A 25,700-nucleotide genomic window follows, 5' to 3' on the forward strand; every position below is an offset into this window, starting at 1 on the left:
TACACGGTTGGTCACCCTGGCAAACAGTTGATCTCGAATTGTAGCTTGCGCGCATTGAACTTTAGCAGACGACGGACCGTGCAGTCGTTAGGAATTCATTCTGTATATACATTATATATATTATATACACGCAATATTTGACGTGTAAACCATTCAAACCATTGTTTTAACCGTAATGACAATGTTTTAATAAGCGATCGACGAGTCGCAGGATAAATATGTATCATATACGCATTCACTTCGCCCAGATACCTATAATAGCTACAATAATTGAAATGTTGACAAAAATGATGAAGGAATGAGTAGAAGAAAAAAAATGGAATAATGAATTCCTATATACGATGAGTACAAATTACAAGTATCAGAGGTTAAAAGAAAAAAAAGTTGATAACAATTTTATCGAATTAAATAAACATCTTGTTTCGGGCAAAGACCAATCTTGCCCGGGTTGATTTCACCTGCAGCCTTTACGCAGAGCGGTCATCAGTCGCGTAACGAGATAAAAAAAAAATGAAAATTTTTCTCGAGGAATTGATTGAAAATTCGTGCCATGTTTCGATGTTCTTATCTCTGTACTGACTTATAGCTTTGAATGATCAGGATATACACATTATATTGCGTGGAAAGGATTTATCCAGAAGCCTTATTGTACGTGATGTCGATAGACCCGAATCAACGATTCCTTTCACGTTGGAAGCCGTAAAAAATACGTCACCGAAAGCACTATAGTGTATTTGGTTAATTCGGTATCGCGTTGTTGAACCAGAACAAAAAATCCGTTAATTAAACGATAGCAAAAGATGACAGTTTTCAGGGTATAACGACAACAAGTAAAATTGCTCATTAGAGAAGAAAAAAAAAACAACAATTATCAAGTAAAAATAATATTTCTTCTTTACGAACGGTTACAAATTTTTCGATTTTATTTATATATATATAATTTTTTTACTTTGACAATCGATTTTCATATCATAACTTATAATGATAATAATAATAATAATATGCAGGTGGGTCATCGAAATGTCATCAAGTGTTCGACAATGCTTTCGAATTTGATTGCATTTTACACTATGAATATTATAGGTGGATTACTTGATGCAAATAATAACAGGCACTTTACGTTATACATTATATACACTTATAATGTATAATTCATTAACGTTATTTTTTATACATGTCTAATATAATATAGTAATTTTGCATGTAGATTGGAGTGTATTTTTAAGCTCGGTAACTCCGTAAAATTGCCCCTCGATTTTATTTATTTATTTTTTTTTCCTAACCGTTATTGAGTTTAATTTTTTTTTCTCTCTCGCATCTGAATTTTCGATCTTTCAACCGTCAAATGTAACATCATCACGTATTTATTTTTAGGTCGTGATATTTTACGTCGGTGTATTTTTCCAAATATATAACTACCGATCACGCAGATGCAGTTTTTGAAACTTGAGAGATCGCAGTGTGCGCTAACAGCAACAGATTTTTTTTTCCCGTACATAATATATATATATATACGCAGTGAAAATGTGTTGTGTTGATTACTAAAATGCATTAATCACATTGTAATCGTTGATGTATATAAACATACAAGAGCTTTGTTGTGTTTATCTGCGAGTAAGAAAAGAGAAAGCAAAAAATCACTTAGAAGATACAGTTAATATACTATAATTAACACATTGACATTTGCATTGTCTCATAATGACGATTGATTCGTTTTTTTTAAATATTCTTACCTACTCGATACGCACAACGTTGCTGAAAATCGCCGGGAAACCGTCTTGTCTACTTTTAGAAGCGTAACTAAAAAGAATAAAAATTAAAAAAAAAAACAAAATTAGATCGAAGTCGAGTCAACTACTTATTCATCGGTAACGAAATGTTTGACAAGGAAAAAAAAAAGGGAAAAAGAAATTCAATACATAGAGAGCATTTTAATCTTCGAAATAGTACTTTTGACATTAATAATTCGTAAGAATTCGTTTCCAATTTTTATATCGAAACGAATACAATAATGGCTCTTATAATTATCGTAATACGTATTATTAATAACGAATCTTATAATTGTTTGACAATCTGGTTTACATTTTTTTGATAGACAAGACGCCTTGTCGACGTTCGAACGATTTTATACACGAGATTAATTCTATTTGTGTGAAAAAAAGAGCAAAAAAAAAAAAAAAAAGTTTCACAATTTTTTTTTACGTTTTTTTTTTCTTTTTCATTTTGTTCAACACCCACGAATTCGGGTAATGAAAATAAAAATGGCCGTTAATCGCACACAGGTCGCCCGTAAATTGGCCATGGTTGAGGCCGATCTTGAGCGTGCCGAAGAACGTGCCGAGGCTGGAGAGTCGTAAGCATATTTCTGTCTCTCTCTATCGCTCCTAATAAAAAAGAAAAACAAAAAACAAAAGAAGAATAATTTTTTTCCTAATACGATTAGACGGAGAGTGTCGGTTTTCCAAAATTGTGTGCTCGCTCGCCGCGTGAAGTTTGCATTTGTTTGTCTTGGCGTTTTTCTCCAATTTGCATCATTATCGCTATATTTGTTCCCCATCATGTGTGAGTTTTTTTTTTTTTTTTTTCTCCCCCTAGAGATCGTTTTTTTAGTGGTACACCTGTTTTTTCCCTTCATTTTTCTTACAATCTTATTATTCGATAAGTCGTTTAATATTGTATTGTACTTTTTTCTTTCTCATAATTTTTCCCAGTTGTTTTATACGCATGACAATTTTCGAAATCGTGGATCGACCGGATGAAACTAAGTTTATTATACACTGAATTTTGTTTCATGTCTGTATTAAGTACGAGATTTATTCTCTTCTGTCTATGTCTGAAAAAATTTGATCACTACGAATTCTTCAATGTCACTCCTACGATATCGAAAATCGTCAGTGTTATTAATGGCAGACTTTTATTGTATCGTAAATACTAATGCGTTGGATATTATTTTTATTACTGTTGTAAGATTATTAATATAAGACAGAAAAATGGTCGATGAGACAGGATGGCAGAGAACGAAACCTGAAGCTGCCCCAGAGGACAACGAATTTTATTTTTTACTCACAATTAATCAGCTTTAATTTTAACTCTATTTTTATTTATCTGCACAATGTTGAAAACTTTTTGTACAAGAAATAAAATCTCGCCATATTTTCATACTGTAAATTAACGGACCTATCGTAACTGAACGGTACGAATTGTTTTGAAAAAACTTTGCTACGATATTTGTCACTCATTTTCACTCGGTGTAAAAATCAACGTTTGCTTGCAAATTACTGAGTTTTACATGAAATTTTTCAACTTTGTTGGTTACAATTTTTGCACGACTCCTAACAATTTGTTGTGAAAAAATTACCCCCCCTGCCCCACCAGCCCGTAAATCAAAAACCCCAAAAGAAGAAGAAAAAAGATTATGTTTTGTTTGGCATGACACGTGTGGCTGTTTTAATATAGGTCGCCAGGAAGCTAGTCATGATGGAACAGGATCTCGAACGTGCCGAGGAAAAGGCTGAGCTCTCCGAATCGTAAGTAGATCGTTCAGCTTGCACGAATTTAAAAGAAAAGCTTCCGTAATTACACGTCTCTCGTCTACCGTATAGGTGTACAAATTAATTATTCTTTTGCCCCTCCAAAGAAAAAAAAAAAAAAAGAAAGAAAAAAATATGTTATTTCCAAAGCGAAAGCTTCTTCAGATTTCTTATTCATGTAATCTGCGACGAACGTTTTGACGTGATATTTTCGTATTTAAAATAAAAATCACGGAAACCAAGTTTTTATCAAGATACGAGTGAACGTTGGTCGGTTTGAATTTAATCGAAACACAGAAAAAAGAACAGCTGTAAGATATCGACAAAAATCTGATTAATAAATTGAAGTCGAAATTAATTATTTTCACTCCATACATGCTTATAATTGTTTTGAAATAGCGCAATTTTATTGGTATTCCGAATTAATTGTACTGTGCTTTCTTCCAAGTGTTTCGAGAGTCACAATAATAATAAGCGTTCAAAGATAACGTTCGATCATTACCGGAACAACGAAGATAGCTAACGATAAGTTATATTTCTACCGATTCACATTGCGTCAAACTGTTCGTTGCGATGCCGTGTGCGGATATCTGTAGGTAACATATAGATTTATTTTTATATCATCGAAGCGATAACAAGTTTAACCGATTGCCCAATTGTGAAATGTGGCCGATTTTAATTTTGCAGAAAGATCGTCGAGCTGGAAGAAGAACTTCGCGTTGTTGGTAACAACTTGAAGTCCCTCGAAGTATCCGAAGAAAAGGTAAGAGAGTCAATGTCCGATCTTACATTCGTATTCATTGTTGATAATTTAATTGAAAATATACCGCGCCGTTTTGTTTCATTATCAATATTGAACAGGAAAAGATAAAGACCGACGATTCACGTTGAAGGATTCGAATAGTACCTAGTGTAATATCTTGAAATTGTTATATTTCCTTTATTTTTTTTCAACTTATCTCTCGCGATTTGTAGGCGTAGAAAGGTGATTCATTACTTGTCGATTTCCAAGTGGTAAATGAGTCATCCGTACAACAAACGCGATTTTTACAAGCATATCCATTGTGGCTTTACAAGTATGATATAACCGTTTTCGAATCGCGTCATAGGAGAACAATTCGAGTTGTAAAATCCCGTTGATTATAATAATATGTTTGATGTTTGACGAAGGATGGTACATTAATCAATTACGATGTGTTAGGCAAACCAACGCGAGGAGGAGTACAAAAACCAGATTAAGACCTTGACGACCCGTCTAAAGGAGGTAGACTTTCGAAAGAGTGTTTTTGAATTTCTTGCCTTACAGTTTGATCGACGTTTGACATTAACCGATGCGTGCGTGCAGTGTTAACGATACACTCTCATAATCCGAATGATACGTGTCACGATATGTATATGGATAACGATGAAAGTTGGACGCTTGAGAATCGATATGGAAATTGTATATCCAACCTGCTCTTCTGTGACATACACACACACACATAAAAAAAGAGATGTACATTATTGTTCTCGATATTTTCAAGCGTCTAATGTTTCTTTTTTTTTTTTTGTGTCAATGACGATCATACAGAAGATCTTCGGCATGTATAAGTTGATATTCTCATTTGACAAATTAACCCTAAAGTTCGTTGCGTTTGTTTTCTTTGTTTTTGGTGTGTTTTAACTAAAAAAAAAAAAAAACCCAGGCGACACAGAGGGAGGAAACGTTTGAGGGACAAGTCAAGATATTGGACAGCCAACTCAAGGAGGTGAGAATCGCGGTTTATTCTTTTCAGAACTTATTCTTTATCGACTCTGTAAGGGGACGACGATGATAATGGTGGTGGTGGAAATTTCCCTTTCACCCTGTTCTGTCATTAATATTAAACTTCATTTCACTCTTTTCTTTGATCTTATTATACTTTCGAAGTCACTCAAAAGTTAATTTTCGATATTAAATATCGTTTAAGATTGTCAATTGTTATACTACCCCCTCTATCCCCCCAATCTGTTTACAACGCAATTTTGCGCATCACGATCCGAATCAGTAAGGTAATAAATAAAGGCTATTCCTGATGTATTGCGCGAATAATTGAATTGACGCGTCAATTTACAACTAACGTAGAATATTATGCATTTTTTTTCTTTAATTTGCCTGTGACGATTAACAATTAGTACATATATCATATATGTGATGTAAGCGTTGGATTGTTGTTGTTTTTATTATTAACAACAATTGATTTGATATTAATCGAATACCATTATACATATATATACACGACGTTAAAAATTATCTGCCAATCGCTGTGCAAATTCAAAAAAAAAAATGAATGTTTAAAAAGAAATGAAAGAAAGATTGTTTTAAATGACTTGATGAACAAGAAACCCGGAATATGTATATTTGATTCTTTTTCTTCGTTGACTTGTATAATTTTTAGCGTATAAACGCGTATATCGTTTCATCGTCAATTCGATTCAGTACATGCGATCAGACGATTTGACGTACATGAATTTTAACGTCGGAGCGAATATTGGCGATTCTAACGTATGTTTCACTCCCTTTTGTTTTTAATTTCACAGGCTGAGGCTCGCGCTGAATTCGCCGAGAGGTCCGTGCAAAAGTTGCAGAAGGAGGTCGACAGGCTCGAGGGTTTGTATTTATTTTTCAATAATCTCTTCGCGGTTCGTTCTTACTCAAACTTTTTCCTCCTCCTTTTACCATTTACTCTTCGCAATATATATATATATGTATATTTTTTTTTTCTTATAAAACATACACAAAAAATTTTAGAATCAAATCTAGACACCCGTTAATAACGGAACAACGATCTTAACTCGTTGCACTTTATGTCGTTGTTTTTTTTTTTTTGAAATTTGTAACCTCTATTCCCCCCAAGTGTACAGTTATTCAACCGTATATATCGTAACGTATGTAATTAAATATGATGAACAAATGCATACAAGATTATGCAACGAATACGGTTTAGTTTTTTCTTTTCTTCTGTTTTCCTCGCAACTGTTTGAGGATACTTTTTCGAATCTTACGTTTGATTGCAATACCTGTTTGTAAAATCGTTCTGTGATTATGAGATTCTGTTTATTTTTTTTTCAATCCTCAGTTTCTAGCAGGTTCAATACTTGTTATACTTAACTGCTTACAGTGAATTTGTAACTTAATAGATCTACATTTCGTTCAAGGGCATTGGATGAAACAGCAGCTTAGCCTCATTTTCGCACAAATAATTTTTGTCTTCTCGTTACAGAGTATTACAGATATTACAGATGTGAAACGATTATAAAAAGAAGTACAGTTTTAGTTCTACCAATATTATGCACAAAGCTGTTGCTTCGACGACGCCCTTAAAAATTGTTTTAAAAAAATTTGTAACACCGTTTAACGTAAAAACTTGTGTGCCATGTGTTTAAGATAAAAACACGATAACATAACGTTTTCAGGTTTTGATATTTTACATCTAATTCACGCCAACGAACCGACATTATGGAAAAAAAAAAATACTTACAAACGATGCATTTCGAGTGTTGTCGTTGTTTTTTTAATTTGTTTGTTTGTTTGAGAATTGGTTGAATTTAACAAATAACATTTACAGACGACCTAGTTGCCGAGAGGGAGAAAAATAAATTGCTTCAGGAGGAGATGGAGTCGACGCTGCATGACATCCAGAACATGTAGAACATGTTGCATACACATTTGTGGACAAAATTTACACACATACACATACATACACGTACACAGAGAAAAAAAAAAGAAAGAAAAAATTTAATAATAATTAAAGTAATAGAAAAACGCGCTTGTTTGGTGCACGCCTAACGTAACAACAACAATGCATATATATATATATGTATATATATATATATGTATGTATATATGTATTGAAACAAAAAGACAAAATGGAAAAAAGAAAGACAGAAGGAAATACAGTGTCCTTATATTTAAATAGGATTAGGGCCGATTTTTCGAGCAGGATATAAGGCAGATAACGATATACGAGTATATCAAAGCAACATTTTCATCACGTGTTTTTCCCGTTTTCAATACTACGCATTCGTTATTACGTATAGTTGAACCGTTTAACTGCCCTGACGCACATATTGAACCGAGTATCTTTAATCCTTCATCTTTTTCCTGGCATATCGAATTTTCCTCATTCCATTCGCGTGTTATCGCAATTGACATTCCGTTACAAAACTGTCGCATATATTCGCAAAAGATGCAAATAAATAAAGAAGATATATATTTTTATATATATACATACGTGTATATGTGTATGTATCAGTGAGAATTCGATTCGCCTTGTCCTCTTCATTCGCAAAACCGTTTGTTTTCGTCGGTGAATATTTTATACGTAAAAGTTATACGTATAATAATAAATACATGTATATATTATATATAACAAACAGAAAGGTGAATATTCTTCGAATTATCTTTTTTTTTTTTTTTCTTCCAACCTGCGTCAGTAGCTCCACAATTTTACTCGCTGTATCTTTGTAGAAGAAAATGAAATTGCGAAAAGAAAAGAGACGCGCTTTGAAAACTGTATATTTTTGCCGAAATTGAAAACAGACGGTTACATCATCCGAAGACTGAGGAAGGTTCAGAAATTACGTCGTGCATTCCTCTCCTCTAATTGACAGCAATATGCATGTATAGGTATAGGAGTATATTATAAAATATAGATAATATCTTCTATATTTAGTAGCCTTTCTCTGTTGCTCCAGTATTTTCTCTTACGTCTTACTACTAAATTATCGAGCCGCGTTCACCCGTCCTTGATTCCTTTTTATTCTAATTATACACGGACCAAAAAAAAAAAAAAAACAGAGAACTTCGGTTATTCGCCACGTATAGCATATGATACCTGCATCTATCGCGATTCATTAATATTTTACATTTCAACAATTCAATCATCGTTCAATTATCACGTTCGCCTGTATAAATATATATTTTCTTTGCGCGTAAGGATAGAGAGAGAGAGAGAGAGAGAAAGAGAGAGAGAGAGAGAGAGAGAGAGAGAAACGAAAAATAATAATAGATACTTTTCTCTGATTCTTCTTTCCCTGTCCTCGTCGTTGTTATTTTTTTTCTTCCTCCGTTTCAACTTTTTTTGTACGAAATTTTTCTTGTAATTCGATTGATATAACAATAATTTATTCGAAATAAATAGGGGAAAAAATTTGGTTTAGTTGTGAAAAATTCTACCGAATTCGTGAAATATATTATATTATTATCATGTTACACGTATATAACATTAAATAGAGATTTGGGGTCTCGCGTTTTTCGCGTACACTGGAACCACGGATAGGTATATAAATTTTCAGTGAACGCTTAAAGTTCATTCGAGATAATCTCGAGTTAAAAGTTTATCATTTATAGATGCATGGGGGAAAAAAAAAAAAATTAAAAAAAAAAAATTGACAATGAAACAACAATAATAAGTGCATTATCATAAGAATTACAATAAAAATGATAATTAAATCAATAGATAAATTTTATTTATATTTACTCTTTATATTCGTGCGACAATATTCTTTTTGTACGCTTCGCGGTTATATGCATATATGTATAAACACACACACACATATGCATGTGTACACATAATACATACGCCGAGGAGGTGTATCGATTTTTTTCGGTTTATGAATCAAATGTTTCACACCGGTTGTTGTGGTTGTTAGCCCCCCCCCCCCCCCCACTTTCTTATATTATATACATGTATATACATATATCCGGCTGTGCTTCTGCTAAATCGAGAGGGAAAAGTGTAGTGAATGTTGAAGTGTTTTTTTTTTCCGTTTTGCTGTACTTACGTATAAGTTGGCATATTTTTGAATCAACTTTCACGTTAGCATTTGACTAAAAGAAACTGTTGCACGGTTCGCTAGTTACGAAATGGAGTTTCTTAATTTTTTGTTTTTCAAGAATAGATTTCCCATATCTACTCGAAAAAAAAAAAATATATATATATATATATATATATATATATATATATATATAAAATACACATAAAATATATACATGTATATTTATATGCACCCGTAATCATTCCAACCTCCCTTTATCATTCCGCGACGATATAAATTCAATAAAACTGGACAATGTATTCCCTGTGTAAGTTTTTAGACATTTCACGTTGTTATTATTCATCCTTACATACACGATTGTTTTCTTTTTTTCCTATTATTGAAAATGCTGAAATCTAAAAAGAGAGTAAAGAAAAATGAATTAAAAGTAATATTATAAAAGTATAAAATGATACTTGATTTATTAGTCTATTAATTTACTTAATATTAATTCAAATGATGATGATAATAATAATAATAATAAAACTAATATTATTGTAATAATTATATTGCTATTATAATTATAAAACTGTTTATAATATATATTTTCATTTTGAAAAACCTGAGTGTGTCGTACCGTTTTTATTTTGTTTTCTTATTACATAACTAATATGTATTTAATGTTTACTATCCTTAAGATTAGTTTGTTACACTTTATTAATTTTTTTTCTCTTATAGTGTAGTCACTATCAGTTATCGATATTGTTTAATTGTCAAGCGTTTTCTTTTTTTTTTTTAAATTAATTCCTTTAACAACATTGCATGGATCGTGGCTTTTATAAAATGGATTAGAATCCACAGCCATGGCTAATAGTAAGTATTGAATTTTTATTTTTTATCACCCCGCTTTGCAATATTTGTTACATTAACGATGATTCCGTTCCGCATTTTTTGTTACTTCATTCCGTTTTTCACTTGAAGAACCTCAATCACGCTATCAATGCACCATTTTTCTACCTTTCGTCGCGTTCGCTTGATTTTGAACGAAAAGTTCCCGATATATGAAATTTTCCGTTCATACCTGTAAATTGTGAAAGAAAGAAGACGACTCGTCGATTCTCCTTGTCCCAAATTACGTGTACTTGGCTTTTGAATGACTCGCTAAAAAATGCTTTCCAGACGAGATGGTGGTGGAGAAGGAGAAGTACAAAGAAATTGGAGACGGCCTGGATATGGCGTTTCAAGAACTCTACGGCGTCTGATGAGATCGGCAGCTTGAATAACGCTTCTAAATATATACATAATTTTTTTCATCATTTTTTTTTTTTTTATTTGTTTTTTTTTTCACGCTTTGCCTTCTAACTCACATTTAATGCGTAAGTTGTAGCGCTTCATCTATAAACCCCGCTTTCTCTCTCCCCTGATTTTCACTTTATCATTGAATATTTTTCATATATCCGTTGCACAGAAGTTTCTCTTTTTTTTATTATTTAGTTCATATTTCACTAAATAATATTAAAACGTGCGGAGAATCTCTTTGAAATCGTTATCATTGTTTTTGTTACGATAATACTGAAATTAGTCGAAAATATGTGTAGCGTGTTCGAGGAATGAAAAAATGTGACGGAAGTAAAAAAAATGATTTAAAAGAGATTCTGCGACGACGTGCTTCGTTTGTAAAATGCTTTTTTTTTCTTGGGGTAAATCTTGGGTTTTCGGGGGTGATGGGCCCGATTGTAAACTGTGAACAATTTCCTTGCAGACGAACTCGTCCACGAGAAGGAGAAATACAAATACATCTGCGACGACCTGGACCTCACCTTCACCGAGTTGGTCGGTTAAGCAAAACGCGCATGCAGTTATATTTGTTTCGCACCTTCGACATACAGAATTCGTCAAAACAAGAAACAAAAGAACAAAAATATCATGTATACATACACGCACACATACACCTACACAAAAACAGCAAAAAGAAAACTGTCTTACTATACGTTCAACTTACAATTACTTGTATTATTATAATATAATTATTAAAATTAATATATTATAAAGCTATGTTGTTCTAAGACGGTATCGTTATTTATTGGTTTCGTTTCAAATCTTATTTTTTCATCAGTCATATCGCTCAATTTACCCGATCACGTATCATCGTTTCTTCGCTGTATCGAAAGACAAATCTTTGAATAAACAAAAACTGTTCTTTACTTTCGAATTCCTATCAGATATGTTTATGCATTCAGCCCGGCACCGCGACGAAACGATTGCGTTCAAAATTTTTTAATGCTTTGTAATCGTTCACTTATATTTGATCACCTTTTTTCTAACATCAAAAAAACACTAATGATTACTTTTGTCTTAACAGGTTTCCACTCTTCGCAACTTCGCAACTCTTCTGTCTAACCAAATAATCCTGTACTGACTTCTAATTTCATGTTTTACAGCTTATCCACAGCTAAACCGGCACGTCGAAGCCATAATTTTAGATCCTTGCGATTATCCCGAAAGTCAGAATGATATTTGCAACGTTATAGATTACAAAAAAAAAAAATAGAAAAAAATAGTACCTTCAATTAATCGCGAAAATATCAACGTCGTTGTGACTTTTAGGATTATCGGAATAATATGTGATGACATTTTTTTTTATCTTTCCCACTCAAGGCTAACAAATATTCCAGAAAACTCTGTGCCGTCCGTAATAACATGCATGTTGGATAAATAACCATGTTAACATTTCGATGATAAATGCTTATGCTTGTGTTCGTATATTAACAGTACTAACAAACAAATCACTAACTCTCGTACCCGCTGGTTTTTTAAATTGCAGATGAACTGCTCAACGAAAGAAGCAAGTACAAGGCGATTGCCGACGAGATGGACCAAACGATTGCTGATCTGGCGGGTTATTAGTTGTTAAATGTCCGTATGAGTCGAACGATCCAGCGATTATGTAGATTGTAATTAAATACGTAATCTATGAATCCATTATCACACTGCCACATGCTGGTCGCATAATTGATTATGTACCTAATTCGCTGATCGTTGTATCTATGATGGGTATAGCTGATTCGAAACGGAGCGAGGGATGAAAAAATGAAACACATCCATCAACATTTTCAAAAAACAAAAAACAAAAAACAAAAATTGAACAAAAAAAGAAACATCGCGAATTAAGTAAGCAAGTAAAAAGTGTTCGTGCCGATTGCGTATTATTATAAAATGTGATTTCACGAGCTCTGTACCACATAATATTACGTACACAAAATTTGGGCTTGATCGGATATCGTTGATGTATATAATATTATAATATTATGGTACTGAAAACAATTGGGAATTTGAATTTTGAAATTGAAAATATTCCCCGTAATTATCGCTATAGTCTACATTGGCGTTTATTTAATTATACATCATATACGCTATTTACGAAGGTTATTTTGTGGCAAGGGCCTCAAACTGTACAGTAAATATTTTTTAAAAGTAAAACCACTCGACCCTTTTCGCAGCGTCATTGCCTTTTAGTTCCAATTGCTTGTACAGGTATTCAGCTTATCTAACGAGTGTACCGGTCGAAAGCGCAAATTATTTAGGCAATAATTCGGTCAACGAAGTAAAAGTAGAAGAACATCAAAAAAAAATATATCAAGAGACATAAAAAAATTAGGGGAGTGTAAGCTTAATTGTATAATTATACACATACAACAGAGTACAAAATTTATATCTGTGGCGGAACGACTCGACTTTGAACCCTATTCTATAATATAATAATAAAAACGAAGATTGAATGCCTCGAGTCGTGACAGTCTCAATTTTATGTAATAAAATACATATATGCGCATATATATATAATATATATATATATAGATAGATAGCTGCCTCGTGCTACAAGTATGATTGTTATTTGTCCGCATTGGATTTCTTTCTTCATACTTTACGAAATAAATATTGCTACGATATAAAATTAATACGCTACAGTTTGAAGTCCTTTCTGTTATGATAGTGTGGACAGAAGTAATAATTGCCTTGCTAATGTGGTAGGTATGCCTGTGTTCATTAATTTTGATCATCATTTTGTGCCTAGAAGTTAGAAAGAGCATCCATGCCGCAGATCGGTTCTCTATTAACTTTCGTAATTACTGTTATTTTCACGAAGTACCGCGGTTGAATGGACGTTGGAAAATTTGAAAACAATTGAAGAGTGAAAATAAAAACTTGGGTTTTATTTTTAGGCCAACTCTGTCCGACAATATTTTGATTTGGTTATTCAATTTTCGATTATTTGACCTAGAATTCATCCGATCTAAAACCGTCACAATTTCGTTGTACATGTGTATTTACCACATATTAAAAATTGAAGGGTCCTCTATGTTATATTCATAAATAAACGGTAAAGAAACAATGAAAGACACGTAAAAAATCGAAATAACTGTACCATCGCTTATTAGCTTTAGCTCTTACATGCATTACATAAAAGATATATTACATAGCTTTGCCGCGCAGTTGTGGAAAGTGAATTTTTATTTTGTCGTCTTTACAGACGATCATACAATTGCACTCACGTAAACTTTGTTACACACGTCAACGCAACAGCTTTTGGATATTCGTATTTAACGTTGCAAAAACACGTCATTTTAACGCATCGTACGATATATTTAGCGATAGTGATCTATGTAAGGTAAAATCATATAAATTATGTGAAAATTGTCTTCATCACCAGCTGAGAACGCCCTACTTTTTATAACGGTTTTTTATTACACGTGTGTGTAGTAATGATAATAATAATTGGAGGTGTGGTGGATTTACACGTTGATGTTGTAAACTTTGTCGGGAATTCGATGAAAGGGAAGAAGAAAATTGATACGAGCGAAAGTGAATTAGGCGTCGGACGATCGTTCGAGATTTTCAAAAGTTTGCTGCGATAAACCGGAAAGATTTGCATTGAAATTGCGATGAGAAATTGCACGCTGTACAAGCTTACGATATCGATTTTTTCGTGCAGGCTATTTCGCGAAAATAATATAGCATATATTGTATTCTGATTATTCTTAAATGATCCATTGTTCAAATTCTTGCGGCTTGTACATCTGCACGAGTCGAGGCTAGTTCGATTATACATTTGAATACTTCGATTAATACGCGTTTCGGAAGATTCCGTCACGTTAGGCGATTGACAACCTTTAGAATTTAACGCTTATTGTCATAATGCCGTTGCCATTGTTATTTTATCATTATTATGCTATTATTGAACTATAAACGAAGTTATTATCATCATCGTTAAATCACATGATTCTATCTCGCAAGCCTTGGCTCGTGCTAATGGTAGACGGACGTAATAATTATTCATAGTAATAAATTAAATTGAATATAAAGAAAAAAAAAAAAAAGAAACAACTAAAAAACGTACGAGGCGTGAGCCCCGCGTCTAAAAGACGAAATATACTTTTTTCATTGACAATCTGCCCGAGTAATGATCATTTAATTAATAACCCTAATCCCTGGTCCTGTTTAATTCTTTCTGTTAAGTTCATGCTGTCGCGATTATGGTGATAGCGATTCACTTTTCTCGCAATACTTGCACATTTTCTTCATAAAATGCGTTTGGGTTACTTTAGGAAGTCATTAGGAATCATAAGAAAAAATTTGGATACTTTGTGCTTGAATCGTTCGGTTAGTTTCTTGGTAAGCAATTTGCAGTGAAATTCAGTCATAGTTTTCAAATAATTGCAGCGAGTCTATTTCTTCATCAATTATTTGATTCTTGAATTTTATATTCTGCACTCCATAATTATTCAATTTAAAAGAAAAGTGCGTTCTCAACTTTGTAGGAATAATTTTTTAACACTCAGCTGATCAGCCTTGTTTCAGAGAATTGATTGTTTTTTATTCAAGATATCATCTTGTTAGCGAGTTGACCAAAATTTAACGCAGCTTGAAAATGAAACAGCGTTTCAGGAATCTACGCGTGAACGAATAAAAACATGTTGCATAATTACCGCCATATTGTCATGTTACGATTTGTGCAGTTTTGACGTATCTCGTACATATTTACAACAGTATAAATAAATCTCCAGCGTCTGTTTCTTTTGCTTCCTATTCTTGGGATACGTGAACTTTTTTTTTTTTAGTCAAGAAGACTGGGGCGTCGGTGATGTCACTACGTTGGTTATTTTTGGCCCAATTCCAGGTCCGACTTCAACTTTGATTACACTTCTTCGCGACGAGCTTGCAGCCTGTATTTGCAAAATTAGAAGACGGCATGATTCGATCTACCGGAAATGCGGCGATGACGATTCATTCAAGTTTCGCATAACTGAAAGAGCGGTACCCAGGTCCCTTAGTTTTTCGGGAAAAGCTCGTTTGGACACCAGCGTTATTGCACACCACAAATAATCTGAAACTGTATTGGACACGAGATTTATCGGACAATAGCGGTGTTACTGACACGGCCCTATCGGACCCCGAACCAAAATTTCGATTAGAACCAAAATTTGTCAGACCTGGAAAATGTAATGCTGAAGTCGCTTTTTCAAAGTTCAAAGAGAAGAATCTTTCGTGTTCGGCAATCGGTCTGAAAATGGAACTTCGTCATTACTTTCCCAAGTTGAACAATTTTGGTTTTGATCGAGCATTTAAATACAATTATTCAATCTTTGGGGTATTGGTATTGAATCGGTTTGTGTCCAACAAATCTCGTGTCCAATACAACTCTTCCGATTATTTTTGGCGTCCAGTAACGTTGGTGTGGAATCGGGGTTCATCCAATTTTTTCGTTAAATTTGTTCTGCAACATCTATAAATTTCAACCCAAGCTGCAAAATGCAGTTTGTTCGCATCGGTCTTGTTCTGGATAATGAGGGTATGAATTGTTCAAATTGCGGCAAGGTGGCGGCAGTATTCGCATCCTCGAGTCACTCTAGGCCTCAAGAGATTCAGAGTTATAAAATTATCCCTGAAAAATGATAAAAAAATACTCGTTCTATTCACGGTTTTCCAACGTCGCTAAATCCCGGTTAGAAGAAAATTCTGTAGCTGCAGAGCAGTTGATGACAGGAAATTGCATCGAAGTAGGTGTCGAATTCAACCTGGTATATATAATATTTTCGACCCTGCTCGTGAACTTGGTCCACACATACATATCGAATAGACGGAAATTGATAGTTCATTGAAAAGTATGAAGACGTAGTCCGACAGAAATATGCTTTGTTTATTTTCAGTTTCCGATCCGTTTACTGCGTACGGGTTGAAAATAAAACAATGTTTATCCACTACGCTAGGAGGATAAAATGCTAAAAATGAACTTCCGTTTTTCACCAAGTTGCAGTGAATTATACGTATCTGCAATCTACAATAAAAAATTAGGCACCAAAAGGATTGCTCGTATCGTTTACTACAAGTTTAACAAAAGAATTACGCTACAGGATGCAAAAAACCTCAGTTTCTGTACTGCAGTGACTTCGTCGTCTGATCAGTAAACTGCACAGAGGCGTCGGAAAAATGGGCTTAGAATTTTCCTGATTTATAACTGGAATTTGTTATTAATTCGTGGTATAAGGTATCATAAATCAGAGAAACGGAATGCGTGCAGTTAGGAAAATAATTATAGGTTCGTACTGTAACATACAGTTAAGAAAAAGCTTGGAATCTGAGTGACGGAATTTTTTCAAGACTTGAACAAGGTTTGTATGCTCTTTTCGACGCGGCTCATCAGCTGATTTTGACGTCATCCCTTCTTCCTCGGTTTCAGCCCGTCGACCTACCCGACGTCTCGGTATTTTTTCCCTATCAAAATATCTATTATTAACTGCAAGGTCATGTCTTGATCGCAGGATTTCGTTATGGACGATGTAACTTGAATGTATGAATTGGTAATGTGAGCTTTGCTACCATTTTTTCTCACAGAATACATCTCATTCTCTCTGCGGAGATTATTTTTAATTAAGTCACTCCCCCCCCCCCCTTTTATAATGAAAGTCTAACGTTTCAATCCATAACCATAAAGATAGTTTTTTTCATCGAGGTAGAGGAAATTTTGTTTTCGAGAAATCAAAGGACTTTCAATAAAGACGCGAGAAAATCCTTGGCATGTAAGTACGGGGAAAAAATTTAAAGTTCAACTCGGAACGTTGGAGAGAAATTCCAAAAAAATCATACTCGAATAATTCTAATTTTCGAGAAAATTTATTAAGATTTACAGCGACAAAGTACCCCAGGGAATGTATTAAAGGATCTTACACCGTCTCCCGTGTTCGATGCGTACGTCACTTATAGCCACACGAACTCTAACAGCTGCTCTGACGATCTTAGATTATATCGCATTCACGAGGTGTTATTAATGTGAACAGCGATGAAGTAAGGAAGAGTAACTCGGTCGTCGAATATTCGGGTATTTTCTCACGGACATTGGCTTTAGTTATCTTCTGTGTTTTTTTTTTTATCTTGTTTTTTCATTTTTTTTTTTATCTTCAACAACCGTTATTCAAATGTAAAGCCGACGACTGTCGGAATATCATGCCAAGGCGTGCCAAAGACCCAGTTTACAGATATAGCCAAGAGTGCCACGGTATCAGAGTTATGCGCCAATTTTTTCACGCATCACAGGTGCCATTATTCAACAACCCGAGCATATACAATGTACTTCGTTGTGAGAAAATTAGTAAATTTGATTAACATCATTTGTAAACAATGCCGCTGCTGTAAATGAACAGGTCAATGATCTGTATCGACTCAACGTGATGTTTTGAGAAAGTGGAAAATGAACGACTTGACCAAATATTTCACACACGAGTACGTAATTTCTAGCGACTAAATTGTAGTCGACTAGCTTGCGTGAGCAATATGGCGTCGGAACGAAAAACCAGCTGATCGTTTTAGCTTAATCTCGCGCAAGCTTCGATACTTTTTTTTTTTTAGTTCCAACGAGTCAACGCAGAGCCAAAAATACTCCAACAATAGACTTTTATAATTGAATACAACTTAAGTTGGTACTTGTCAATTTTTTGCGACCAAATTTCTTGGGTGATTTGAAATTCTCGATAGCGTGTCGATAAAATCGGTTTCGACTCTTGATAGACTCTAACAGTTATTAGTATCAAATCCGATGTGTTGAAACGTGAATGTATTTTCGATATGACGTCACTTTCTGCGACGCAGGGTGCTACTGAATCGAACAAACGTTAAATCGCGTAGCCCGTGGAGTGCAATATTTGACACAGTTTCTACATGCCAAAGAATTCGAATATGACACCCGGATCGTATTTTGTTTACACAGTGTACGTTAACGGGGGTCGCGAATACAAGCGAGAATTTATAAAAGCTCGCTAATTTAAGCGTATCGCGAAGCTCTCGATAACCGCGTACACGGTATTCACGAAGGGATTATACGATGGTTGAAAATCCTCGCTTCTTTCTGTCTGCCGGGGAGCTTTTCGCTGGGCTTCGCTGGGCTTCGGGAAACGCGGGGAACGAGGCTGGCTGCTCGCCATTTTTGGGTTCCCCACCCGCAAGTTTTCGGAACGCGACGCTGACGGGCGTCCCGACGGCACTCGACTCGCGTCGCTCTACTCGCTCGGGTAGGTAAGTGCTTAACACCCCTTTCGTGGTTTTCCATTCAGCCCTAACATTAAATATTTTAGAAGTTTGGTGTGCGTTTTTATACGTCGAAGGTATAAGAACGAAAAGCTTTGCAGAATATTACGCAGCGTTGTACAAACGATCTACCAAGTTTGTCAATCATTTTTTTTTTACCTATCATTTTTAAGGTGAGAGAGAGAGAGAGAGCGAAAGAGATACGAAAATGTGTCTGACAACGAGTGAATGTGCCGGTTTAATAATAATAATAAAGGAAACAGTAAAAATAAATTTAAAAAAAAAAAAAAAAAAACAGACTACAACCGAAATTGACCATCGTTCAAGTTAATTGAGGAATTGAATAATATACTTCTTGTGACACCTGAATTCTTGCAGGAGACGTGCTTGGCGAATGATAGAAAGAAAGAAAGAAAGAAAAAAAAAAAAAAACACAGCTATCGCAAAATGGACGTCCGCAACGGAGATGAAAATAATCTTCGAGGACGCTTTAGGCACCGCAATATTAACATCGATTCGCTTATGCTTCAAGGGCTTACTTCTTTTGACTTGCATTGTTGCGTAATGTCGTAAGTAGCAATTAACACCATAACATACCGTAACACACCTGTTTGAAAAAAAAAAAAAATCCGCTGTACCCACACAAACAATCCTTGTCAAATTACGTGCAATTATTGTCACCCCGTTAGTTTTTGTATTTGTACCGGTTTTATTCATTTTTTTTTTTAAATCTGCATTTATTTTTCTATGGTGTAAATTGTTTTCTATGGTAATGTTTCGCGGTACTATGACATATATTGTATCTTACGTAACACTACTCCTTACGATGAGAATGCTAATATATAATAATATGTATAAGAATTTGTCGAATGTGTAATTATAGTATTTAAAATACAAGTTTTGGTGAATTGAGCTTTGTGTTATTTGATCGATGTTGGTCCCCGTAGAACGTCCGTTTATTAAATAATGAACAAAAATTCCAACCCCTCTGAATACGTGGGTCTGCGGGCTACTCGTCATCCTATCTTAATATAGTTTCCGATCTTTATTTTATTTTTCAATCGAAAATCAGCTTCTTTTTCCCTGTTGCACGTTTATCCGAGATTATAAAACGAATTCTCAGACTCCGAACAGAGCGAGGAAAGACAGTGAAAACCAGTCGACAGTTTCCCATGGATTTTATAAACCGCGATGTGAATTAAATCGTTCAAAAAATCTGAATCAAACGATCAATACTAAAACCGATCGCCAAGATCTATGACTAATTTCTCGCTTCAGCCGGGGCGTTTGATCGATCGCATGAAAAAAAATTTCTAAGGTGGGCATCCCGGTGTTAGATTATTATTGAAATCGCAGTGGTTTCGCAGTTTCGTAAATTCTATAAATACGCCACGCAGTTAGATCGGATGTCGGTCGGAGTTGGCAGCCAAGTAAAGCCCGATCCTCTGGGATACAGACGCTTGGCGTCAGCCGACGTTGAGTCGTATTTATAGACCGGCCTCTCCACAGCTATTTCCGTAGACGCCGTTTTCTATGATGGCATTCTGAGCGCTCCGGCATTATACGTCGACCGGTCGAATATCATCCTATACACGCTTCTACAAAACAAGGGAAATAAATACCCCCCTTTGCCGATGGTCACGTCGGCATGGGTCAGGCGTTATTTGCTCACTGACTACTCTCGCCTCGGCGGCCATTTTGGTTCTCACTTTCAAGGCTGCCGGGCTATTTAAACAATGTTTTCATTCCACGACGACATTCTCGACCCATTTTCACCTCTTCGCCTTTGCTCTTTGACCCTTGCATATAACCGTTCGCACCGAGCTTTGCGGTATATTCGTTGGAAACATGACTTGGATATTTATTATCACGTAAGCGTACGGAGGTTGATTGTTCTTTTTCTGTAACGATTCTATAAATGTTTAATAAATAACTGTCAGGAATGTTTTACTTTTCGTATTAGCAATCGATACCTGATGTAGTGTGAGCAATGTTTAATGTGTGATTGGTTTACTTGTAAAAAGTGTGGAAACAATTTTGTTGCCGTTATAATCAGATGAAATTTTCACGAATTGCTCTGTAATTTTTTACAACCATCTTGGCCCAGTTCACACTTGTTCGAATGCATGAAACATGTGGCTAATAATTACACTGCATAATTCAAATGAAATGAAATTATACTTTCATAGACGTCAAGGTCTAGAGGCATCAATCTCTTTATAAGCGTGCAGCTTTGATTGCTCTGCAGGATTCCATTTGCAAGCAGCTATCATATTCCGTTGGAAATGTTATTTTAGTCGTTCGCCGCAAGATCGTCTAGCTTTGAAACTTCAAGGTTCGCCGATTAGCGCGGCAGAAATGATGAACAAGTAGATGCTTCTAATGTAAATACAAAAATAAGCAGATACAAAAACCAACTCGACCCGAGTCGATAGATATGGTAGAATACGACGATAAGAAGATGCGAATCGCACTAACCAAATGCCGATTGTTGTTCCAGCGGTTGTTATTGTTACGTGAGGAAAGTCGCAAATAAAAAGCCGCCACCATGGACGCGATTAAGAAGAAGATGCAAGCGATGAAGCTTGAGAAGGACAACGCGCAGGACAAAGCCGACACCTGCGAGGGACAGGCCAAAGAGGCAAACCTCCGCGCGGACAAAGTCCTCGAGGAAGTCAACGACCTGCAAAAGAAGCTGCAGCAGGTCGAGGCCGACCTTGTAGCCAACAAGCAGAACTTGGAGCAGGCTAACAAGGATCTTGAGGAGCGTGAAAAGTCCCTTACCAACGTAAGTTTACACCTCTACACGTTCATGGGGCTTTCTTCATTGACTTATTGTTATGCCTTTGTAGCCGTAACTTTGTTCAAGTTTCTTGGAGTTTTTTCAACCGAGGATTGCGAAAAGATCGTGTTGGTTTAGCAAATTCAAAAACCTAGGATTTCTGTTTTTTTCAACCCTTAGAAATATCCAGTTGAAGATGTGATATTAGCAATTATTTAACTACTTCCTCCGAAACTCTCGTCGAGTAATAATGTTTGAAAATGAAAATGAAAGGATGTTTCGCTTTAATGGAATGGGACGAGTATAATATTGTCAAGTGATCCACGGAAAAATGGCCCAATTGATAGAGAAATCACCATATATGTGAGACAACGTGGCCGATGATTCCGAAGGTGATTCCGTCTATTGAAACTGTGACTGTCGATTTCAGGCTGAGTCCGAGGTGGCTGCTTTGAACAGGAAAGTCCAGCTGATTGAAGAGGACTTGGAACGCTCTGAGGAGCGTCTGGGTACCGCGACGACGAAACTGACCGAAGCTTCCCAGGCAGCTGATGAGTCGAGCCGGTAATTGCAGCTAAAATCTAAGTTAAATTCTCGTGATTCAATGGGTCACAGCTCTAAACTCATCGACTGGTCTCGCGTTCCTCGTTTCAGTATGTGCAAAGTATTGGAGAACCGCAGTCAGCAGGATGAGGAGAGGATGGACCAGCTCACGAACCAGCTGAAGGAGGCTCGTCTCCTTGCTGAGGACGCTGACGGAAAGTCCGACGAGGTATCCCGCAAGCTGGCTTTCGTTGAAGACGAGCTTGAGGTAGCCGAGGACCGTGTCAAGTCCGGAGAAGCGTAAGTACAACGTGAACAGAGTAATGTTTTATACCCGGAGAACCGGGTGACTTCCGACGGGATAGTTTTGGAAACTTATTTAATACCGACGTGTAATAATGACAAGTTTTTACTCACAGCAAGATCATGGAGCTTGAGGAGGAACTCAAGGTTGTCGGCAACAGCTTGAAATCCTTGGAAGTGTCCGAAGAAAAGGTAACTACTAACAATGTGAAGCGGTCGAGGGCTGCAGTTTCTTTCTTTTCTCGTTTCAAAGCGATCCTTATCTCTCAAAATTTATGCGACGAGTCGTGACCAGAGTGTAACTCGTTTATTGACAGGCCAACCAACGAGTCGAGGAATTCAAGCGCCAGCTCAAGACCTTGACTGTCAAGCTAAAGGAGGCCGAAGCTCGTGCAGAATTCGCCGAGAAGACCGTCAAGAAGCTCCAGAAGGAGGTTGACAGGCTTGAAGGTATGTTTCCTGAAATGAATTCGAATTTTTTTTATAATTCACTGTTGTCAAGTCGCTGTGATTTTTCAATGAAAACGTCAAATCACCGAACGAAAGTTGTCATACATTTATTTCAGTTTTTTCGAACAATGTTTGCGACCGCTTTCAATGAAATATCAAATCTCCATTAAAGGACAATCGCGTCGTTTCAGACCAGTTTTTGATCTTGTTTTCAAGTGACGTTGAACACTCCTGGATAAAACATTTTTTCATCAAGTTTTCACTTCTCAACCCTGAGAGATTTCGTCGCGTCCATTAGTAATAGTCATTTCTCTGTTTATTGTCACTGTTTACATAATTTTTCATTACAGCTAATACTAACCTTCACTTTCGTGTCTATGAACAGCGAATAATTATATTTAAAGCCGTGAATCGTATCTTTTGAGCATATACGTATTTACACACATGCGTATATATTGCATATGTGTAAAGCTTCGAATAACGATGCAATTGGGCAAGCGCCGTTTCATTTGTGCAGATGGCGCATTTCGCCGTGCTTTATTACCGTGCTTTTGTTCGTGTCAGTTGTCGATTGTAGCTTTTTGATGACAGTCCTATTTACCAAGAGTCCAGTAATACAGAGTAATCTCTTCCGAAACATGTTTTATTTCTTAACCGATGATCACAATTCGTGCTTCAGCCGTTTTCTTTTTTATCGTTTATTTTTTCGAACAATGTTTCTTTTGCACTGGTAAATTGTCGGGAAACCCGATAACGGTACAGCGGTTCCGAATATCGACGGATTTTAACGAATTCCGTCGTTTCTCGTTGCAGACGATTTGTTCCACGAGAAGGAGAAACACAAAGCAATTTGCGACGACTTGGACTCGACGTTTGCTGAACTTAGTGCCTACTAAATAACACGTACACAATGCAGTAGACCGATTCCTGAAATCGCTTCCCAGACACCAAACACGTTTACTTGGCTTCCGCTGTATAGAACTTGAAACGCGTGTTTGCAGTTTATTTTTAGTGTTCGGGTAGAAAAAGCAAAATGAAAAAGAAAATAATTGTAGTATGTCATTTTACCTCTTCATTATATATTTTTTTAAATTTCATTAATTGTTAAGACTAATTCACTATGAACGATTTCCAGTTATGATCACGTTGACCTTACACGCTGATATCGCTGTTACTGCGACGATTTTTTCCTGACTGACAATTAGACGATTGATGATAATTCATGAAATATAGTTAGTTGAGATTAGTTTAATTTCGTGACTCGATCTGTTACCAAGTGCCGTATTAAATCGATCGGTAAAACACTCGGTCTTTACACAATACGTCACCATGACAGGAGACGACTCCAACCGTGAAAATATACACGATATACACTTTCAATATTGTTAACACGACACAGCTTTTTATAGCTTCGCTACATCTGCAGTCGCAGGCCCAGGTACTTTTGCTCCCTGTAGCTTTAGCGATAATTGACGTTTTTAGTTTTTTTATTTTCTTCATTAAAAAGCGACGGTATTCCCCTTCTAACATTTTTTACTAACGCAGTTACGCGTACAGCGTCGTGACCTGTACTACTGACGATGCTTGTTGTTTTACTTCTTTAATTCTTTACTTCCTTCGAATTTACCTAGACATAGAAAGTACTAGAGGTTTGATGGCCAGATTGATCCCCGTAGGATTTATGCCGTATGAATCACCGAAATTAGATCGAATTCACGTGATGCATTGCTACCACGATATGTAATCCACGTTTATAAATCCTCGCCGAACGCAGTGTTATGACATGTGACAACGATTACTGGGAGATGAAATCTGTGAATGAAGCGAAAAAAGTTTAGCACAAATCAAATCATGTCTCATTGCCGTTAGATTCAAAGATGGAAGCGGACGATTGTCGCTTGTCGTTGTGCAAAACTTCTTAGTAATATTGGAAATTATGTGCGGTTGTCGGGGTAACGGATGTTATTTATTTAATGAAATAATGTTTATCTCGTTACAGACGAACTTGGAATCAACAAGGACAGATACAAGTCGTTGGCCGACGAGATGGACTCCACCTTCGCCGAATTGGCTGGATATTAATGACTTATATTTACAAATTATCAATAATATTACGAATTTCATTGAAAATGTTCAAACCCTCCATCGAATACACGCTAAAAATTACGAAAAAACAACCACACAACATCTGAAAACATACACGTTTTGTTATTACCACATTATGTTAATATACACGGTTATATAAATATATTATATTAATAAATATTATTACTACTTATTGTACGAAATATAGTACGGTATGGTATTTAATAAATTTAAACTTAAAAATCAATCTCCACGTCGCAGGCTGATGTTGCGATAAAATAAAATTTAACGTTGCTACGAATAGTCAATAGCTGATTTACAATTTGACAAATTAATTCAAAGCAAAGCCTGGTCTCCAATAATTTTGATTTAAATCTAGACGATCTAATCTGATTAATTGATTATCATTTAGGAACGATTCCTCGGAATATAAAAACTTGGGTAAAATCTCTTTGATAAAGTACCCGTTATAAAATATATGATACTGCACGAGGGGGTTCAAATTCCGCATTTCCGAAATCATCATGGTCGTAGTTGACAAACGTGAGATTGAATTTTTTACCATAATAACATTTTAAGCAATCAATAGTTGAATTTCGGGTCCGATCAAGAAAATAACGGTAAATAGGTACTTCCGATTGCGAATTCAC

At 35.6% G+C, this 25,700-nt stretch overlaps 3 protein-coding genes across 24 annotated transcripts in view; all 3 read left to right on the forward strand.

The window, feature by feature from the left end:
- LOC124307352 (tropomyosin Per a 7.0102) overlaps positions 1–14,725 on the forward strand; it is a 40,946-nt gene extending 26,221 nt beyond the window's left edge. For 3 of the 17 annotated variants that reach the window (XM_046768944.1, XM_046768934.1, XM_046768949.1), the window contains 5 exons: positions 3,457–3,527; positions 4,218–4,293; positions 4,732–4,794; positions 6,090–6,159; positions 7,118–8,911. In XM_046768944.1, coding sequence (XP_046624900.1) covers positions 3,457–3,527; positions 4,218–4,293; positions 4,732–4,794; positions 6,090–6,159; positions 7,118–7,200 — 363 coding nt within the window. In that variant the 3' untranslated portion in view covers positions 7,201–8,911. Of the gene's footprint in view, positions 1–2,282; positions 2,354–3,456; positions 3,528–4,217; positions 4,294–4,731; positions 4,795–5,215; positions 5,279–6,089; positions 6,160–7,117; positions 8,912–9,279; positions 11,375–12,132 lie in introns of those variants that run through there. The other 14 variants (XM_046768945.1, XM_046768938.1, XM_046768950.1 and 11 more) reach the window with 9 other exon arrangements.
- The window catches only part of LOC124307408 (fasciculation and elongation protein zeta-2-like), a 396,278-nt gene that overhangs the window by 367,237 nt on the left and 3,341 nt on the right, over positions 1–25,700 (forward strand). The window lies entirely within an intron of this gene.
- Positions 3,946–25,297, forward strand: LOC124307375 (tropomyosin-1). 2 transcript variants are annotated; one of them, XM_046768996.1, is made up of 8 exons: positions 3,946–3,951; positions 18,850–18,875; positions 21,388–21,675; positions 22,100–22,233; positions 22,324–22,512; positions 22,632–22,707; positions 22,833–22,965; positions 23,779–24,990. In XM_046768996.1, the coding sequence occupies exons 3-8, from the start codon at positions 21,436–21,438 to the stop codon at positions 23,859–23,861; spliced, it is 855 nt and encodes a 284-aa protein (XP_046624952.1). In that variant the 5' UTR covers positions 3,946–3,951; positions 18,850–18,875; positions 21,388–21,435; the 3' UTR covers positions 23,862–24,990. The 2 variants fall into 2 exon arrangements, with proteins under 2 accessions (XP_046624952.1, XP_046624951.1); XM_046768995.1 differs by lacking the exon at positions 3,946–3,951 and having other exon boundaries at positions 18,844–18,875; positions 24,965–25,297.

This window comes from Neodiprion virginianus, chromosome 6 (genome assembly GCF_021901495.1).
Source record: "Neodiprion virginianus isolate iyNeoVirg1 chromosome 6, iyNeoVirg1.1, whole genome shotgun sequence".
Classification (NCBI taxonomy): Eukaryota; Metazoa; Arthropoda; class Insecta; order Hymenoptera; family Diprionidae; genus Neodiprion; species Neodiprion virginianus.